The sequence below is a fragment of the Tenebrio molitor genome, chromosome 8 (assembly GCF_963966145.1).
Source record: "Tenebrio molitor chromosome 8, icTenMoli1.1, whole genome shotgun sequence".
Lineage (NCBI taxonomy): Eukaryota > Metazoa > Arthropoda > Insecta > Coleoptera > Tenebrionidae > Tenebrio > Tenebrio molitor.
The window spans coordinates 16655413-16677497 of record NC_091053.1 but is presented as its reverse complement, the minus strand read 5'-3'; the positions used below and the strand labels follow the sequence as shown (position 1 = coordinate 16677497).

The 22085-nt window shown below is 39.3% G+C and overlaps 2 protein-coding genes across 3 annotated transcripts in view; both read left to right on the top strand.

Annotated features, from left to right (window-relative positions):
- The window catches only part of LOC138137548 (uncharacterized), a 104652-nt gene extending 92143 nt beyond the window's left edge, over positions 1-12509 (top strand). For both annotated transcript variants that reach the window (XM_069057008.1, XM_069057007.1), the window contains exons 4-7: positions 5853-10290; positions 10339-10505; positions 10868-11082; positions 11133-12509. In XM_069057008.1, coding sequence (XP_068913109.1) covers positions 5884-10290; positions 10339-10505; positions 10868-11082; positions 11133-11557 — 5214 coding nt within the window. In that variant the 5' untranslated portion in view covers positions 5853-5883 and the 3' untranslated portion in view covers positions 11558-12509. The remainder of the gene's footprint in view (positions 1-5852; positions 10291-10338; positions 10506-10867; positions 11083-11132) is intronic.
- Positions 12510-12790: 281 nt separating this feature from the next.
- LOC138136777 (E3 ubiquitin-protein ligase RNF19A-like) overlaps positions 12791-22085 on the top strand; it is a 41306-nt gene continuing 32011 nt past the window's right edge. Inside the window, exon 1 of the mRNA XM_069056072.1 lies at positions 12791-13007. The gene's annotated coding sequence lies outside the window, so the exon portion shown is untranslated. The remainder of the gene's footprint in view (positions 13008-22085) is intronic.

The window sequence follows — 22085 nt, the reverse complement described above, 5'->3', positions numbered from 1 at the left end:
ACAACAATAACATTTGGTGGCGGAGACAGAAAATGAAGTGAAATTTGATAAGGAAATATAAGCATAAAAAAAAGTTTGCTGTAATCAAAATCTGTTTAGATCAAGGTTTACTCGGTACAGTTGGCTTCAAAAAAAAAAAAACGGGAAATGAAATTTGATCTAATGTGAATTGGAAAATTAATTTGTCAATATAAGTATATTATAATTCAGAATAAGTGGCATCGCGGTAGGCGTTGGAAATTCAAATTTACGTTGGCAGCAAGACCCTTGCTAATAATATCCTAGTTTCGATGCTGTTGGTAACCTTCGCTTTTAATTTGGCCTTGATATTATCATTGGAATCGTTTTGTGTTTATTTTCTTGTTATAAGTATTTGGAATTTCCTTGTTTCATTTATGAAAAGTGTATTATTTGTCTGGGGGTTATCTCTGCTGTGGGTGAAAACCATGTCAAAATTATGTAACGCATAACCTCAGAATAAAGTAATGACGGTTTTACATGTTTACTAAATTTTTTGACATTACATAAAGCTCACTTTAGAGAATCAACGCCTACCGCGATGCCACTTATTCTGAATTATACTATATGTCAATTTGTGTCTGTTTGACACTAGTATTTCTGACACATAAGTGCAATTTTTTAAACTAAATTCTAAAAGGCCGTTTCAAACTATAAAAATTTAATAAAACCTGACAGAACTTTTTCTGACAGTTCCCGTTTTTTTTTAAGCCAACCGTACACTGACAGATTGCACGTTTTTAAATTCTAGTTCCAAAACGTAACGCAGTGAAAAATACTAGACTCTCCATCTCAATTGTTTCACGTTATTTAGGAAACCGTTGTAGCTTTGCAGATTAATTCCCGCCAGTAGTAATCCTACGCCGATGATGTTTTTTACAGAATTAGAGCTGTCAATCCGAATGAAGTTTCAGTACAAGTGTTTTCAGTTGTTATGTTTTCAGTTGTTATAATAAACTGTTGTTGAAATGATTGATTCTTCCAGTCTGGATGATATAACGTTATAAATAGTTTTTCTTTTTACCGCATAGATACTTGTCTGTGTGTCTGTCAAAAAACGTGCACTCTATCAGTATATGGAGTATAGAAGTGATATTATAGATTTAGCTCAGATTGTAAGAAAGGTTAAAAAAAAGTGTGGTGCACAAACAGCAAATGGAACAGAGTTCATTGACGAAATAAATACCGTGTGATAATGGAAATTTAATTGAATTGTCAACTTCAAGGTCAGCCAACATTTTGTGACTGTTTCTGTTTGTTTAATGCATGATGGGACTTTTGCGGAGAGTGTACTCGTAATGTAGTGACAAAAATGTCATTTGTCAAAATGTGAAATAGAAGTTAAGACATCTTTATTAATAATTTGTTTGCTCATCGTGCGCAATTTTTATTTGCAAAAATTAAGTACCAAAGGAAAAATGCATTCAGAATCAGATAATTCGTCGTAAATGACAGAAAGAACATGTATAGATTTGTCAACAAGAAATTATTCCCTAGGATTTAGGGGTATTCCGTTACTAGGTCGCCATAAATTTGGTTATGTTGGAAGCTGTGTGGTTTCTGGTGACAAACAAAAGATATCGTAACCATGTCAAAATGGCAAGGCAACGAATTCCTTCTAACAGTTGCTAACAATGGCTAATTTCTACTTAACTGATAGATGTTTTTTCGTTTCGCAATCAGTTTTGGTTTTTGGCAGTATATTTAGTTCGACCTACTCAAAGAATCTCTCAATTGATAGTAACCAACCTTAGGCATTCAAAATTACTTTTGAAAATTCTAGTTGCAAGTACTATTCGGGACACGGAATCTTGGCCACAATTGACATTTAACTGACAAATATGTGTGAACTGGCCTTTATTGAATACATATAACCCAACTTTTGACTCGATAATGCCATTTCCCTGCTTTTTTGATGTCACAAGAAAAACTTCAAAGTGATTTTTAATAATTGTCATTTATTAATTACACTAATGATTGGTTTACATCATTTTTTTAGAAATGTCTAAAAAATGTTGGCCAAGATTCCGTGTCTGGAATAGTACACACAACATGAAAAACTTGATTTCCCTAAAAGTTCGAATCCTGACAATACTTTAAGAACAAATGTCAATTTGTTTTAAATTGCAGTCGCAATTAAAAAATTAAAATTTCTGTTGACGTGGCTATAGTATAGCCGTTATAACTTTTTATCTGCTCCGCCCACATAAATTGACCAATGAGAATTAAAGCCAAATTCAATCTGTATAATTTTTCATCACATTTGCCACGTAAAAAACTTAACGTTAGAATTTTGCTGTCAAGTCCACAATTATTGTTTTAGTTTAAAAAAAAAATAAAATGTCATTAAGACAATTCGAATGTCAGAATTTTTTTTTTGTGTAAATCAGATCGTCTTAACAGAGCAGGCCATGATTAACATCCTACAGTTGGCAATATCTTGAAACATCATTGTTAAGAACGATAAGAAAACAGATTATGTGAGATATGTATGATCCTGATTTATGGCGAGTGTAATGAAAATGCTTCTGGCGTTGCGCGTTTATGCAGACAATAAACATTTTCCCAAAAATTCTTCGTTTTTTCACAATTTCATTTAACCAAGCGAATGACGTTTATGTCAAAATTTACGAAACTGCACAGCTAACTATGTTTTATGTTTTAAATTAAAAAACAAAAATCCACGTTAACTTTGGAAATGTATTGTGGGTTGCATTTTCAATTCCGCCGGGCTCATTATCACTCATGATTCATGAAATATCTCCTGTATTTAGTATCTTTTATTTTGGATCGTACGTAGGTACGGTATATGTATTATGTATACTTATCTAAATAGAATTTCTTATTATCTGTCAGAAAGTCAGAAATAAATTGTCATATTTGGTGCAGTTGGTTTAGTAATGTGAAGAAAATTAAATAACGAAAATGTGTTTTCGGGTGCAGAAAACAACGAAATTTAATGAGGCAATTAATAAAATAAGAATTTTTTTGTCAGTGTTGTTTCTAGATCAGAAAATTACAAATTAGAAACAGAAACAAAAACTGGAACGAATTCTATTGGAGAAATTAAAAAAATAGATAAATATGTAATTTAAATTTGTTGTGGATAAAATATCGGAAATAAATCTATGGATTTAGTACAGTTCGTATAGATTGTGGATAACTAGAAAGCGAAAAAGTGTGGTGCCGGGAGAGAAAGAGAATGAAATTAGTTTTAATTGTGGTTTTAAAGATGTTTTTAAAAGTCGATCAGCAAAATAAGAACGAAAATTATCCGAGATGCATAAACAACAACGGAACAACAGAAACAAATTAATCTCGAGCGGAACTGTCTTAAACGGGGTTACAAGACAAGACAACACAATTAAATAATATCCCGCCAGAAAAACCCACCCGCTTTCCGTCTACTCTGTTGATTACACTGTTGATCCAGGCCGCCGCGTAATCAAGGGTTGATTCTAATTCGGTGCAACGACTCCGCTCAACCCCCAGATAACGTATTTGCGCGCGTATTTGTCGAAACGTCCCCATCGACGGCACTCGCTGATATTTATGTTTCGCGTCTAGACTCCGGACAAAGGCAATAAAGAAGCGAGAACGGTCATTGTGCAAGAAACCAACTGTCAGATCTGGAAGGAGAGCAATATGTCGCCGAATACCGAAAACTCCAGTCTTCCGCCTCCGTTTCGGTCATCACTTATCGCGCATCTCACCCCGAAATATTCCGAAGGGCATTATTCTTCCACATTTTAAGGGAAATTATTGCGCGAGGGAAAATCGATGACCTGCATTCGAGAACGGTTGGTTGACCTTTCGCCCTCTCCTGCATTCTCAGGGTTTCTTGCCGTGTTGATTTTAATCCTTCGCTTAGATTAACACATCCTCAAGTCCAACTTATCACTCTTTCTCCATAATAACCATAAAAAATGTACGTTCCATTTGTGTCAAGGCGAGTAAAATGTGTTGGATTCGCTCCGCAGCATTCGTTATTATTATCATCATCGAAAATGCGAGCGTAGATTTTTATCATCACACAAAAAATACGTCGCTAGAAATAAATGTTTCAATGAACTCCATCTGAATTTGCGTTCATTATGATAAGGACGTTCCACATATAAATATACATAAGTGAGGTTCATGCATATGGATGTAGAAAGTGTGTATTTGTGTACAAAACTGAAAGGCAAAACACATTTTATCCTCGACTACAGTCAAGGATGCGTTTAGATCGTCCTCGGTGAGGATTTTTACGTTTTGAAGGAGCAAGAGAGAATCTGTGAACCTAAAGATAGCAAGTCGGGTTGCTTAACTGATAAGAAATCACTTGATCACAAAGTGGAAATGAAAGTCGATGGTTTGGTGTGGTGTGGCCAGCTTGATCGCCCGATTTTGGCCCCACGTGAGATTTACCACGCCGAGGCGACACATTTTAAGTGAAAGAAAGAATTTGGATGTCAGAGTCGAGCCTAAAGTAATCGAAAACAATCAAGAAGAAAGAAATTTGTTGACGCGCCGTAAATCATAAAAGTCGCCGGCTTTTTGTGGCGCGTTCGATTTCTTATTCGTTCTTTTTTCCGCTTGGAAAGTAAGAAAACATGAAAAGCGTCGATTACTCCTGAAAATCTTGACCTCATTCCGGTCGTCTCGTTTATGGAATATTGAAGAAGCCGAAACTGGTGAAATATTCATGGCGGTGCCATTCCGCGGCCCTAAGTGGATAGCACACATACATATCATTATTTTAAGCACGAGTAAAAGGTGTCAAGTCACTACACATGCGTTACATAAATGTTTAATAATCCCTGCTTTGGTGAAATTATTCTGTTATGTAAATTTAACGTCGGAGTAATATCGAGTTACATTGAGCGTGCGAGCATCGGTTCAGCCTCCCCAAGGTTGAAAAATATCTAGGGGTAATTTAGCGACGACGTCGTGCAAGCAACAAACGGGGACGGTCTCCGTGGAGGAATAATCGCCGTTGTCATTAGAACGGCGCGAAGACAGGTGTGAAGAGTGGAGGATGCGAATCGCAACACACATCCCCCGTACGATTCTTCGAGTGAACCCCCGACCCTCGTGTCGTCACAAAACATTCGTGACCTGGACGGGGAAGCTAGAATTAAAAGTTAATTAAGTGCACGCCTTTGTTATACAGGCGTCGATATTGATCAAGACTAAAAGGCCATAGAATTTAAGACGACTCCTCCGTCTTCCTCAAGACCGTCTTCTTATCAAATTATTTTACGACTAGTGCGACATCGATCGCTCCTTTTTTTCCACATTAAATAAAACATCCACTTTGGACGTTAATTACAGGTGGACAAAAACGAAATTTCTAATCGAAGTTTCATCTTAAATAATTCACAAGTGACAGATCCCGTCTCTATAGTTTATTCCCTTTGAGAAAGTTATTATTCTTTGATTCGACCCTCGCGCGGGGAACAAAGGGCCTTCGTCCAATCTCGAATCGAATTTATTTCGTCGTGAGGGGCCCCATTTATCGGTATTAATCCGGGTGAGTCACGTCCCAACCCCTCGAATCCAACAAGACAAATTTTTGTTTGCCCTAGTGTTTTTTCGTTGTTTCGGTTGGTATTATGACAGCCGGTCTAACCTAAATCTTTGTAAATGCAATAAGATGAACTGTTGTCTATGGTTTTATTTATAAATATAGTTTTTGTTTCGGCCGCTATGACAGCCGGCCTAACCTCAATCTTTTTGAATGCATCAAGTGAGATTCTTGCGTTTAGAGTTTTTTGTCGTTGTTTCGGTTGGTAGCGCTGCACGGCTTGAATAATTCTTTTTGGTTAATTGAAATGTTTCCGTTGTTTCAGTCGGGATCAGAGCAGGTGTAACCTGCAGGTCATGGATGTTTTCACAAACGTGTTGGAGGGGGCGCGTCAGTATTTCCAGGGGCTGCCGACGGCGACTAGCTCCACGGCGGACCCCGCTTACTCAAATCAGCAAGAGAATCACATGCGCACCAATGAGACGGAACAAAATCAAGAGATGCCTCCGTCGTCGGCCGCCTATTGGCCCCCCCAGGAGGCGACACGACCCCCCACGCGCGAACAAACCCCCATCCAGAGACCGTCGTCGCACCATTCGGACGGTTCGAGGCCGCCGTCGCAAATGGCCGAACAAGCCCGAACGCAGAGCCACAACCACTACCAAGGGAACTACCAGGACCAGCAGCAACAGTTCCAGTTTCCTCGACCTCACTCACGCGAAGCACCCTCCAATCAGTACCACCAGCAGCAGCAGCAGTACCACCAGCAGTCGCCGTCCCCGCAGCAGAGAGCGCCGCCTCGACAAGATCAAATGGTGACCTCGCCGGCGTCCCAGTCCTATCACCAGCTCCAAAACGTCGGCCAGGGGTACTACCACCACCAGCAGCAACAGCAGCAGCAGCAGCAACAACAACAACAACAGCAGCAGCGGTCGTACTACCAGATGCAGGCCAAGGCGACCAGCAATAACGCCTACAAGGTTGTCTCTAGTCAGTCTCACTCGCAGAACCCCCAAGAGAACGCCTACTACAAGCACTTGTACTCGCCCCACCCGCAAAGTACCGCCCAGATGCAGTACAAGACGTCCGAGAGCAACAAACAAGACGTCCAGAACACGTCGCAGGGGTACAGAACGACGCACAATCTCCCACCGATCGCCTCTCTCTCTTTGATCAGTTACCAGTCCAACAGGGGCAACAGGGATGTGATAAGGACGTCCAACGCGAAGACCAGGACTCTACCGACGAGTTCGAACCAGATCCCGCAGGGTGCGTCCAAGACGAGCGTCAGTGCTTCCACCATCCCCCACAACACCCAACGGATGTCGACGGGGTACCAAGAGGGCGTCCAGCACGACTACAGAAACCCCCACCAGTACCCCAACCAAAACAGACTCCAGAACTACCAGTACGGTACCACCACCACCACTCAGAACTACACGCAAGTGATCATGACAACTTCCAACTCGACCAACTACTCCGTTCCGGCACCTACCAATCAGTCTTCCTCGACGCAACAGTACTACCAGACCAGCAAAGCACCGACCAATCAAAACGTGAATGGACGAATAGCGCCGGTCATCAAACAAAAACGCGAATCTCCTCTGGACTTGTCGGTGAAGACGGTGCGAACGCCGGCTGACTCGACCCTCGACGACGTCGACCAAGACCGGAAGTTTTACACGAACAGGTCTTCGGCGACGGTGGCGTCGCACAACTACCCCACTTACGACGTTTACGCCAACTCATTCCAAAGAAATCTCAACCCGAGATGCGGACAAGTACCGACGGCCACCGCCCCCAAAGTCGAATTCCATCCGAACTTCAACGTGACGTCGCTGAACCAGTCGCTCAACAACTACCGACAAGTACCAGACAAGAACGCGAACAGGGTCAATTACGGCGGTACCGTCAATCGGTACCCCACAGTGACAGTACCGAGCGCCGCACACGTCAACTCTTACATACAAAACTCGCCCCAGAAGACGAGAGAGAACCTGCCAAGGATCGACTTTCCTCCGGCGGGGCACGGCCACAAGACTTCCGCTCTGTATCCGGTACCACCGCTCGACCCTCAGAAGAAACGTCCCGCAGACACGGCGCCCTCCATGATACCCAACAAGATGACGAAAGTCGACACCTGGAGGCAAAACATCGACTTGCAGATCGACGAGAGACTCTCTAGCTACCAACGCGAGCACGGCAAGAAACTCTTGACCAACGGAGAGGGGAATTATCAGCATTCCCAGGTCGCCCAAGAGAAGCCCAAAGAAGTCTACACGGCATATCAGAACAGGCAGCAATATCAACAGTACAACCAGTACCACAACCAGACGTACGTACCGTCGGCGGGTGCGCATCAGTACCCGGGGTACAACTACCCCACGCAGTCGCAACAACAAAATCTCTACAACCTACCCAGGACCAACTCGAATCCGTCGATGTCGTCGGCCAAGACCAATCTAGGCGGCGCCGACAAGAGGGTGTTGTCGCTGTTGCGGAACAGTCTCGAGAGCAGGGGCGCCAAAGAGGCGCAAAAGAAACTGGAGCAGGAACAGTTGAGCAGGTCGTACGACAGTTTGCACAAGTCGCGACTGGACATTCAGCATCCTTCGACTGACGTCACTGCGCCGTTGCAGCCCAAAGGGGGGTTGATAAGTCGCCACAATGTCTCCCCGTTCACTCCCACCAACCTCCCGGACAACAACAACAGCCTCATGTACAAACTCCACATTCCCAAGGCGATAGACTCGGTGAATTTCGAGTCAGAGTCGAGCAAGTATCTCGGGGGGCATGACAAACAATTGGAGGACAGTCACGCCTTGATGACCAATCATGTCAATCCCAATGGAGATCTCGACGGGTTGGCGGCGCTGGTGGCGGCGAGAATACGGACGAAAGCGGAGTTGAAACAGGTGTCGAGTAACGACAAAGAAGGTCCTCTGCAGTCGAACAGCGTCAGTCCTCCGAAACTGGTGAAGGAGAAACACTCGTTCCCCCCGAGGAGGAGGTTGTTCAGCAGGAACGAAGAGGATACGGGGAACGTCCCCCCGCGAGACAAAACAGGGTTGCGGAGCTCGTCCGAGACTTCAGTTTTCGACTTTCCGGATTCGGATTCCGAAGGGGAAATGCCAGTTTTGGAGAGACAGACTCTGGAGGACATGAGACGAGACAGGCGGTCGTCCACGAAACCGACCGAAGTCAAAGCCGAATCGCCTCGATCGACGAGCCCTGACGACATCTTCACCCAAGCGTGCGAGAGTTTCGTCGAACAGTTGAAGAACGGCAGCGGGAAGAAGAGAGGACGGAGGAAAAAGATCGAACCGGAAGTTTTGGCCAAACTGGAGAGCGTCACCAAAGAGAGACCTCTGGATGTGGACGTGAAGAAAGAGGAGGGCACGAGCGAGGTGGTGGCCAAAGTGGAGGTTGACGATGACGATTCGGACGTTCCATTGATCAATTGTAAGGCGAAGGTGGAGGAGCAGCCGGATGTGGTGGACGAGGTGAAAGTGAAGGAGGAGCAAAGAGCGAACGCGAAAGAGATTCCGTCGATTTTGCCGCGACCGGCGAAGAAGCCGCTCTTCGGGGACGGTTCTCATTTCTATCCGGGTTGGGAGGAGGAGGTGTACAGGTACAAGAAGTCGCTGAGGATGCCGCCGAGTCTGATCCAGGTGACTAGACCTCCGCAGTACCACAGACTGTCTACTTCCTTGCCGGATCTTGACAATCGTCCAAACTCTCCCAACACGGATGAAATGAAGACGAAAATCAAAACGGAAACTCTGGACAGCGACACGGAATCGAATTACAGTTTCAATTTGTTCAGTAATAAGAATTACGATTCTGAGGGGAGCTCGTCGATCAAGAGCTTGCCGAACACCACCACCAAAGAGGGGGTTTCTATTTTGGACAAACTCCTGGAACGGTACGGGGGACGGAAGAAGCGGAAACACAAAAGAAAGGACGACATGCATCCGAGGGTGACTCCGAAACCGGAGAAAGTGGTCGAGTTGTTGCCCACACCTGGTTACGAAGTCGCCGACAGCGAAAAGAAGACCACTCCCGAGTTCAGGAAGAAGACTTTGGAGAGTTTCCTTAATAAAGACGTCCATTCCAGAAAGAAGAACAGGATGCGGAAACAAAGAGTGAGCATCAAAGAGGTGTTCGGGGAGGATCGGCCGGCATCCGCGCCCCCCGTCACCTGCGTCAACCACATAAAAATCAAAGAGGAACTGCCCGACGCCGACGAGAGCGTCAGTCTGAGCACTTTGATCAAAAAAGAGGACGACACCAGTCAGTCCGACTTCGCCGACACCAGACAAGTCCTGAAGAACAAACTGCTGAACCGCGGCCGCAAAGAGAACAACTTGTTGAAGACTTTGGTCGACAAGAAAATCAAAACGGAGCTGCTGGACGAGCAGGAACAAGACGACGACGACGACACCGCAGATCCCGACAGCAAGTCGGAAACTCCCTCGATCGACGGCGACGAAGGGAGCATCTTGGGCAAGAAGCAACGTAACAAATTCAGAAACATCAGACGCAAGTTCAGCTCGGGTTTCGACTACATACGTAAGAAGAAGAAGTACGTCAAGAAGGACCAGGAGAGCGAGAACGCGATCAAGCCCAAGAGACGGGGGGTGATATCGGCGAAGAGCAATCCGGGCTCGGTGCAAGACATCCAGAAGGAGATCAAGGGTTGGGTGTTGAACAAGGGGATAGGAGAGACGATTCTTCACAGGTCGGCGAGGCTCGGATATACGGTAGGTGGAGGTGCGAAGAGTGGAGCTTTTCTGATTGGGGTTTTGCAGGATATCACCGCTTATTGTTTGGAAAAGATGGAGTGTTCGCCGTCACCGAAGGACAACGCCGGGTACACTCCGCTGCACGAAGCCAGCACCAAAGGACACCTGGCCATTGCGAAGATGTTGCTGATGTACGGGGCGAACGTCAGCGAGTCGGCACGCGGAGGAATCAGGTGAATTAGATATTTTTAGCTTGCGTTCAATTATGACAGCGCAACAGTTTACTGTTGTACCGACTAGTTTTTAGTGATTTTCGCGGTACACAGTTGGCACCGCAAATATTTATTCGCCGCACGAGCGCCCAACTGTATACATTTTTATTTGGCAGGTTTATTTTATACCGAGGTGTCGTAAAAAAGATACTAAACAGGTTTACGGCTCGTACCTGTAGTTCACAAATTCACGTGTTCGTTTTTTATGCCGATAATTATCAACCTGTCATTACTTTTTTATCGCGTCAATATTTTACGTCTTCAAGTTGACAGCAGTGCGCGCCGTCAAATTCGACAATTCAAATGTGTTGTTTGTTTTTCAGACCCCTTCACGAGGCCGTCGAGAACGGCTACGTGGAGATCGTGCGTCTGTTGTTATCGTACGGGGCCGACCCCGTGTTGGCAACCTACTCGGGCATGACCCCTCTGGCGTTGGCATCCGAGGACGCCACCGTCAAACTCCTCAAGAACCACATAGAAGACGTCGAAGGCAAGCCGGGCTCTCCCTGGGACTTCGCGGGGCCGGCTTCCATCTTCGGTAAGTGCGAGAGTCGAGCCACAATGTCGGTTTGATGGGATCGTTTGCAGACTTGAAAGAGAGCGGGTTCGACGTGCTGGACGACGATCCCGTCCCGGATCCCGTCTCCGAAGAGGAGGATCTGGAGTTCGAGGTGTCCGACAGCATCCTGCCCAATCTGTACACGTTGCGGGGGGAATCGCAGAGCGACAGGTGGATCCTGCTGCAGGACCTGAGCAGTCTGCTCAAGATCAAGTCGCGGGACGCACTCCTCAGGCAGATTTGCCCGTCGGGGTCCAGCACTTCGCACGTGAACTACAAAAGTGTGTTGAGAGAACTGAAAATGTCGGACTTTTTGGAACAGGCGCATTGCTGCCAGTTCTTGAATATCGGTGAAAAGATCAACACGCGCGCTTCGAAGATCGCCTTGGTCAAGTATACGGACAAAGTGAGGGAACTGTTGAACGTCGAGAGAGTTACGATTTCTGTTAGGTGACCTACGAAGCAGGACACCTAAACGTCTTTTCCGTGATATTGTATCGTTTGTGATTTAAATTTACCTGTTTACGTTTTTCTTTTTTGGTGTAATATTTTGGTGCTTTCTACCATTATGACTTAATGTTTTTATGATAAGGAACGATTTTTTTATTTGAGTATATTTAATGTTTTTTTTTTGGTTCATATATTTATTATAGAAGAATTTTAAATGAAAAAATTAGTGAATAGGTTACCATTGCTTTTTTAGATAATTTTACAATACTACATAGGCTATATGAGATACGAGTTTGAATAACTAACTGTAATGAAAAGTGTGCAATTCCTTTTGTATTTGTCGAGTAACTAGCTTTGAATGTGTGATCTTGTAAAATAAACAAATTTGTATACTAGAAAATTATTTTATACAGAAAATGATACTCATTCAAATAAACAAGTATTGTAAGATAATCGTTATCGTTGAGCTCAGGGAGATGTACTCTCTTACGAAGGAGTACCTATACTAATTAAAATTTAATGTGTAATTATGAATATTTGTATAAATGTATACTCAAATAGGCTATTACTACCAATTTTCAAAAGTTGTACATATTTTCTCGGACATCTTTATGTATTTTTGTTAAATAAGGTGATAGCTTTTCATTTTCTATGTAATAGATGATGTTATGTCATGTGACTTATATGTGTGCTTGCTTATCCGAAAGCAACTCCACTTGTTTGGCTTATAATAACTGGGTAGTTGTACTGTACAGTAAAGAGTTATCTGTGATGCGCATCGGTGGCAAAGTGCAATGCTTTTTTTTGCATATGTATTGAAAAACATATTGTGATTTGCCAGTTTGTCCTATCCGTGTGAATTTAGAAAGTATTTTTAATTTATAAATCTTTTTTCACATTTTTTATGTTTTTTTGTTCTATAAAACATGTGAAATATTAATAAACCATATATCGAATCGACGAGTTTCATTCATTTGGACGGGCGCCGCTAGAGGCGCCCTCAGCTCTCTTCCATCGATCACACTGTATCTAATCGTCTCTACATGTTTTGTACGCACGCAACGCAATCATTACCAAATCACCTCGCTAGTGCAGTTGGTTGCGTTCGACGCCCCAAAACTATCAATCAAATCCTTGCATTTTTCTATCCGCTACAAATTAATGACATTTGTAATTATAACATTGTCGCACAGAGGGCGCTCGTGGCTCCGCGTCCGAGTTTAGGTTGGCAGTACCGTGACGTAACGGCTGAAAAAAGATGGCTTTCTTAACGTCAAACTAGTTACCGATTATTGTAGTGTTTTTAGTCGTCTATTTGTTGCATTAGGAAGCAATTGCGAGTGTGTTTGTCGGTTTGGAATGTCCAGGAAGTAGTTTCACGTCCGTGTGCATGCCCCGCGCGCTTGTCCCTCAACAGCTGTCCCGCTGGGACTACCCTAACAAGATTTTCTAATGTGAGTATTGGGAACACCTAATCACCTAATTTTAATCGGATCGTTGCCCAATCTAGTAGATCACGTTCGATTTTAACCCGAAATATAGATCCTGTGTTTGTTATACTCGCTGCAAGAATCAACACTAGTTGAAAAATTCGCAAAAACCTGTCCCAAAAGCGGACTTTGCAGACCTTGATTAAACAAGCAGGAATATCGATTTTATTGCCCCGACCACGAGGCCGAATTGCTTCATCGTTGGGGAAAATACCCGGCGATCAAATTAAATTTAAGGTCACGTCGTGCCAAACTTCCGTCTTTGCTCGCACCCAATTGTCTGTCACATCTGACATCTGCGCCCCTGCATCAAGTCCAGACGTACTTCCCAGGAACCGGAGCGAAGTGAAAGGGGCGCCACAATTTTCTTTGTTGAAATTCAGCACATCTCCTAATTGAATTAGTAGAAGCGGCACGTCGAGCTGGATTTCACTGAATGCAATCGGTACGCAATTCGTGATTTTCGTTGCATCGCCAAGCGGTACTTTCACTGGCCGACGAATGCGAAAACGAGTCGCCCCCTTTTGTTCCTTTTGCAGGAAACTCCGGCAGAAATCTTAGTCGAGCTATTGTGGAATTATAATCTGCACAAATGTGCAGAAAACCAGATCACGGACAGATGCAAACGCGCTGTTAAAATGAACAACAGACTGATAAGCGAGTTATGGTTGTAAATGAGGCCGATGTCGACCAACGGCGATTGAAAAATGTGCAAATGGCTCATGAACACTGTCGCAACCGGTGTTTACGGTTGTTGTTGGCGTGCACAGCTCCAATTTAGCAATTTTTCGGTGCGCCCCAGAAGCAAAGTGTAACAACATAGATGTTTTAACAATCCGGCGCGCTCATTAAAATTAATGGACCAATTAATGGTTAATGATCAAGTTCTGAATTGGCAAACGCTAGAAAGTGACACCGTTAATTGGAATGCCGTACTCGTAGACGTATTTCCATCGTTATTCATACGCTTTTCCTTCGTTTTGCACCTTAATTAATTACCAATTAGACGAGATTGTTGAGTGGAAGTAATGGTGAGATTCGTCTGATGTAGGTTCAGCGAGAAACTGGTATATTTGAATAATGTTTATCGCCGAATTTACGTCATCGGAATTAACAAAGTGCGGCCCGGAGGACGTTGCTGAAACCAGTAACAGCACACGCGAAATTGCCGTTTCCAAATTGTCGATGCTAATTGCTGACGAAATCTGATCAATGTATCGAGTGGCGTCATGTTCTGTTTTCGATCAAAATGAAATTACTAAATTGCGTTGTGCAACACGTCACTGGCCCTGATCCTACAATTTTTTTTTGTGCAAATTGCGACGCTCAAACATCGTTTGTTCCTGCCACAAGTCGGAAAATATAATAAATGAAAACAATTTTTTTCTCCGATACTCGGTGACTTTCCTGCCATCATTATCGTGCATATTTTTTGTCAATTCCTTTATGAATTTTGTTGTTCGATGTTACAGGTCATTATCATCGTTTTTTTTATTTTTCAAATACGTGATCGTTCTCTTGGGCGATGTTATTTTTCTCTTTCTTTTGGTTGTTTCGTCCGAATGTGGTGCATGCGTCACACCAGGAAGAAAGTGGATCTGTCGTAGTTACGAGAAAAGTGCACCAGCAACAATTGCACAACGTAATGTTTGCAAAAGCAAAGCTGCATTAAAGACTGTCACGATGACAAATCAATAATCCGCGGAAAAATTTTACACGTGGCAAAAACAACACGTTCTATTTTAAGTGTGTTTCTTGGTCTGTAATTCAGTGCAAGAACGTTTAAATAACGTTCAAATCGGGGCAAATGCATTGTCAAAATAAAATTGAAAATTTGACTCAGATTTGTTTTGTAAACGAGAAAATGTTTCGCTAATTATAACGATAGGATTACACACTTTTGTTTCTTATTTTAGACGTCCCATCAAAAACATGTTAGTTTTGTAATATTTATCTGTTGTGTTTATGTTTTACTAGTCTTATCTCGCATATCATTTCATCAAAACTGATAACATCCTGTAATTGTACTTGATCCATTGTCCATTGATAAAAACATGAAGGATGCGTTACAGTAACATTTGTTGTAACGCCCTTGGTGCAATAATAGCTATTTTTTTTTCATATAAAATAAAGTGAAATGATGTTTATTCGTTAATACAATAATTTCCGTACAGAAGATTTATATTTTTGTTTGAACCAAGACGAAGATTTTCAAAATTAACCTCAGCATTGGTTCACATTTGATATATTTGTCTGGCAGTAATTGTTTAAGACAAACAGATCATTTGAGATTTATAGTTCAAGGTTCATTCCATATCGAAACAATTAATTCACGTTGACGTCATGGATTCGAATCATTTTTCGAATAGCTTAGCATGAAAATATTTTGACCAACCGTTTTTAAAACTTTTGAATTTTTAATTGGATTTTAATAATTTTAGATAAATTTCTTTCAGATGTTGCTTTAAGTTACTCAAATGCCTCTTTGACCTCTCTCGGTGATGTTCTAGGATTGCTTGTTTCTTAGGCCATGTCTTTTGAGGCTCACTGTCAAAAATTATCCAGAATTTCAGAGCAAAACAGCGAAAAAATTTGTTGATTAGATTTCAGATGAGTTGATCGCCTTGAAAAGCAGGAATCTTCTTTTTTTAGAAAAGAAAAATACACTTCTTCCTAATGCGATTTTTCTGAGAACTATTCGTTCATCCCACAGTCATTCTATCAGAACAACGCAATGCCAAAAAATAAACTAAATCCACCACGTCGATTTCCAAAATTATATTTTTATGGGTTGATTTGAAATACGACAGTGACGTATTTATCGATGTGCAGATAATCCTTTGTGTGTTGATTCACGTCTAGAATGTTGAAAACAACGCCGCGGACACAACAAAAATGTAACAGGTGTTCAATGAAAAGTTCATCGAATTGGCTTTGACTTTATTTTTTAAGAGACAATAACATCGTAAATTAAGTTGGTTAGACAAAGATAGCGACAAAGATCAAAGCCAATTCGATGAATTTTTCAATTGAACACATGTTACATTTCACACAATTTTTTCTATCATAAGTAAACTTGCGAACAAACAAATTTTCAATAAATTTTGTAGTTCGTGACGGAAAAAATGACGTCGGTGTTTTATCATGTAAGATATGATTCCAAATCTACCAACATATTCTCAGAAAAATTTTATCTGCTTATTCATAATAAACGAACAAAATGACATTCGTCATATGTCGAGTGATTAAGTACTCTAGTTATTTATCCATGAACAATTTTTTCCTGTCTTTGACTAACCCAAACAAACAAATGAATGTATTGTATTTAGGAACTGTCAACAATAATTACTTTAATGAGCTGCTCATTAGTGCAGAAACACAAATCTCTTTTCCTTCACATGTTTGTATTTTAACGGTTTTGAACTTGTTCATGTGGCTCGAATTGTTTTCAAAAGTCGACGCACCACAAGTTTTACAAAATGTGTTTGAAGGCTTCGAATTTGTCTCCAATAAGGTGGTCATCACGTACAACATTTGTTATAAACTTTGCAGTTTATGTAGTTTCGTTGAATTGTTTTGTACATTGGTAATTGTAAAGTTGTGTTTTTTTTTTGCATAAGCAGGTTAGGAACCTCGTGCTAACTGAGCTACGGAGCGTCTAAAAAACATCTTGACGTGGTCCTCTTATGTGTTTCACTTTTGAGTAGAGCTATAATAACGCCAGCTGTAATCTGAAATTTATTTGGTCGCACGATATTTGAGTATAGTATTGATGAAACATTCTATAAATTTACATATAATCTGTTTCAAAATCAAAAATCCACCAACACTGCATTATACTTCGAAAATACAACCGACAACGTCACCAACTTTTGTTTTTAGTGTGTTTGCAAGTATCGGAAAAAGTGGGGTTATGAAAGAAAGAAAACTGTCAACAGCGTTTTGCTCGTAGTTTATCGTGTTTTTCTTATTCTCATTTTATTATTTCACTCAAAAGGTGTAATACGGTAGCTACCACCTTTTTGTACATACATAATAATTATTTTTTAAAACTTGCGTCTCTAATAGGTCTATTATTGTATTCAATTTGGTGTCGTTTATGGCTATCTATTAAAGCACTTGTAGTTCAATAGACCTTTAAGAAAATTTTAATCAATATTTCAGTGTATTATTGTCATTTACACCAAAAAAACTTCCAGTATTAATGTTCAAACTCTACTTTTTAACATATGTTGCAGATGTAGTTGCATCCGTTACCTTGAATTACACATTAATACAAAATTCCCTAGAATTTGAAAATTTATTATTTTTTTTTATTTAAAATTTAAAACAAGGGTGCAAATTCTAAAAAATAACATAAAAACTCGTTTTATAAGGGCATTGGCGCACTCGTCCCATAGAAAACTCCCCTACGGGTCGTTTTCTACACCTGGGACTCGTGCGCCAAATCAACCCTTATAAAACTCGTTCTTTAATATACATACTATTATGTTACGTAATAAACTCAACAGTTCGATGTCAAATTTTGGCGGGACGTTGGGCCAACCCAAAAAAATGAAATTTACTCTTGGGATTTCTTTGTTTCTGCCAACATAATTCAACAGGTGGTGGATTTTTTATTTTGAAACAGATTACATATACAGGGTGATTCACGTAGCTCGTTCGTTAGAAACTTTCTGATTTCCCAAAATCGTATTAATATGAAAATTGGTAGTCGACTATAATCGACTGCTCCAACTTCAAATAAAATTTTCTCAAAATGGTGACACTTCCGGAAGTACCGGAAATCGACGCCATCTTTGTTTTTTTAAATGGAAAGGCCCCATTTTGATTTCAAATTTCGATTCTACGTTAAATTGTAAGTTTAGAATGTCCTTTTGTCAGCCCTTATCTGTCATCGTTTTTGACCAATGTTATCTTTTTTGCAAAAAAAGCGGGCTTTATTAAAAAAATTATGATTCCTGAACTATTGGAAATAAATAAATAATTTTTTTTAATTGAATTCTTAAAGGTTTAACCGTTCTTTTGCGCTACTAGTGATATTTTTTTTGTGTTTAGTACGCCTACTGCAATTTTTCAAAATTGATAACAAAAAAATGTCGAATTTTTTTTTTAAATATCAACTACCATTTCTGACCATAGATATATGTAAATGTAAAATTTAATTTTAAGGCCACTTTTATTAACATTGTGTATGCCTATTTCCAGCCGTTTTGGCGTAATTTCTATTTTTTGAATAAAATATTTTTTTTCCTTATCAAGCAATTGTTTTATTTGAATTTTTATTCAAAAATCGCATTGCAATAAATAGTAGAGATGTAACACCAAAATAATAAAAAATAAGCAAATTGACAAAAAAATATTTTAACGAAAATGCTCAATGTATTTTGTTGTTATTTTGCTTATTTTTTATTATTTTGTTGTTACATATTACTATTTACCGCAATGCGATTTTTGAATAAGAATTTTAATAAAACAATTGCTTAATAAAAAAAAGAATATTTTATTCAATAAATCGAAATTACGGCAAAACGGCTGGAAATAGGCATACACCATGTTAATAAAAGTGGCCTTAAAATTAAATTTTACATTCATATCTAGTACCAGAAATGGTAGTTGCCATTTGAAAAAATGTAGTTTTCGACATTTTTTGATTATCAAATTTGAAAAATTGCAGTAGGCATATGAAACATAAAAAAATGTCACTAGCGCCGTAGAAGATCGGCCAAACCTTTAAGAATTCGTAAAAAAAAATCAGTTTTGTATTTCCAATGGTTCAGGAGTTATACATTTTTTAACGAAGCCCTGCAATCCCACTTTTTTGTGAAAAAGATGACATAAATTCCATTCAAAAATCAAAAAACCACTACCTGTTGCTTTAGGTTGTTAAAATTTAAAAAACCCTATGTAGATATTTTTTCATACTATGTTGGTAACTATAAATTATGACATTTATTTGATTCAAAATAAAATTCAATTGCTTTGAATTTCGTTCAAATAGCAGCAGGTTTCATTTATTTATTGATTCTTATTATTTTTACTTAATCATGTCCAGAAAAACAAGACACTTAATAAACATTTAACCTCAAAATTACAAGTCTCACCAAATTTTACACTAGACAGCGTTGCCGATAGTAATTAAACGCGACGTTGGTGGTTTTTTGATTTTTGAATAGACTTTAGGTTAAAAACGATGATAGTAGATAAGTGTTGACAAAAGGACGTTCAAACCTCAAAATTTAACGTAGAATCGAAATTTTAAATCAAAATGAGGCCTTTCCATTTAAAAAAACAAAGATGGCGTCGATTTTCGGAGTGGAGCAGTCCATTATACTCGGCTACCAATTTTCATATTCATACGATTTTGGGAAATCGGAAAGTTTCTAACGAACGAGCTGCGTGAATCAGCCTGTATATACATATATTTTTACGGAGTAAAAAAAAATAAATCCAATTGTAACCTCGACTTCGTCTCGGTCTTCAATCTCTGGGCTTAGTACAAAAAGACTCACTTCTACTCTTCATGATATACGAGTAATCTACTATTTTTCTAGAGCACAATATTTTCCACAAAAAAGTCAGGAACGGCCCTTTTGTAGTTAATACAGTTCAGACGTGAGAAACGTTCAAAGGCGCTACGCGAAATATCCCAATTTCGGATGACTTGTTTAAAAAAATTATATTTCTAAAAAATTCGGGAAAATTCAGTGTTGATGTACTTTTAAAAGGAATCTCCACTGACTTTCGATTTTTAACATCGAATAACATAAAATTTTCATTTTCATTTCCTTTTTTTTTACTAAAATTGTTCCCTAGAGTGTACTACTTAAAGGAAAATTATTAAATTACCTATACAGGGTGTTTCTGAAATAAGTGCATTAATTTTAACTGGTAATAGAACTAATCAAAAGGAACAACTTTTCTCTCTGCCATTTTGGCGAAAAACGTTGCGTAATGGCTTAAAAAACTACGAAAGATTTTCCTAAAACCGTTCATATCTCCAAAACTAAGCTACCTAAAAACGTGAAACAACCAGATTCTTACGAAGTGGGTTTTTTGCTATACGGGTAGATTTATTTGAATTTCGATTTCGGCGTTTAAACACGTTTTCTGGATGAAAATGGATGTTTTTTTCATATTAGCGCTGATCTCAATTAGCCATTGCAGTATTTAGTGGTGTAGGGCTATTTTAGAGAAAAATGTCTCCAATTTTTTTTTTTGAATTAAACATCGTTTTTCGTCAAAATGGTAGATAGAAAAGTTGTTCCTTTTGACGAGTTCTATTACCAGTTAAAATTAATGCACCTATTTCAGAAACACCCTGTATATTAAATTATTAAAATTATAATTCTCTCTTTATATTGTAAATTTTTTTGTCCTCTTAAGGATGTTACACTGTTTGTTTGTTGTTTTTTTTTTGATAAGTATAACTGTTGTGTATAAAGGCTGTATGACACGATGCTAAATTTTGTAGAAAATTTGTTAGAACATGAGAGAGGACCAATGAACGGTCAGGATCTGACAAAGACAGACTATGATCCTGCTCGTTCATTGGTACGGTCAGGATCTGACAAAGACAGACTATGATCCTGCTCGTTCATTGGTCCTGTCGAGGGTCTCTCTCATTTTCTAACAAATTTTCTACAAAATTTAGCATCGTGTCAAACAAGCTTAAGAAACAAGTAAAGAAATACATAAAATAATACTTATTTATCCAATTTAAAGGGGAAAAATAAAAAAATATACATACATATATCCGTACATTTTATTATTGAATGGTTACTCAACAAGAGAAATTTTAAAAAATTGTTGTTGATTTGTTAAAGATTTTTGTAAACAAGTTGTTATAAACAATTTAACATTAAATGAATATTTATACACAATTATCTACACATTCGAAAGATATTTTGTTTTTTAAATTAAAAAATAAAAGATTTCAATTATTCATGAATCAATTAATTATTTTAATTGTTTATTAAACTTGAAATGCTGAGACGGTTTTCAAGATGATAAAATTCATAAGACAAAAACATTCGCTAAACAAAATGTTTCCAACATTTTTTTTAAAACTTCCTTTCACCATTTCATTTAAAGAAAAAAATATAACATTCTTGAGAAATTGTTTATAACAGTTAGTCGATTTAAAAGCCAAACAGCAAAAAAGCGAAAATATGAACCCGATTTGATCGAATAGAATAGAATAGCTATTTGTGCAATAAGTTAGGATTTTTTTTTCGTATTAGGCATCGAGGCGATAGCCGAGATCAAAAACATGTCGTGTACGGAAAAAAAAATTGATTTCCTACGCATTGCACACACGATTTTTTCTACTGCAGTTTGGAAAATAAATCAAATTTGGATATTTTCAATATTCTATTATGTAATTATTTTTAAATTAAAAGCGGAATCAAAATTGTTCTGCTTTCGTTACCATAGAGAAAGAATTTTGTTTATGAAAAATTGTGAATCGTTTGATATTGAAGAATATACATACATACTTGAAAAGTAACACGCACGAATATTGAACAACGTTTTAGTGTTGAAATATTATTTTCGCCCTTGTTAGGAAATATTCTACTTTTCCTAACTCAAATGTATTAAAATTATTTAGATCTGAGTTCTGGTTTTTCGTCCTACTATCAATGTTATGTGAGTACTTTTTGAATATATGTATGTATAATCTGTTTCAAAATCAAAAATCCACCACCTGTTGAATTAAGTTGGCAGAAAAAAAGAAATTCCTAGAATAAGTTTCATTTTTTTGGATTGGCCCAACCTCCCGCCAAAATTTGACTGACAACTGTTGAGTTTACTTACGTAATACAAAATAATTATTATGTACAAAAGGTGGTAGCTACCATATCATACCTTTTGAGTGAAATAATAAAATGAGAATAAAAAAACACGATGAACTACGACCAAAACGACTGTCAACAGTTTTCTTTCATAACCCCATTTTGTTCTGACACATCCCGCCACACTAAAAAACAAAAGTTGGCGACGTTGTCGGTTGTATTTTCGAGGTAGAATGCAGTGTTGGTG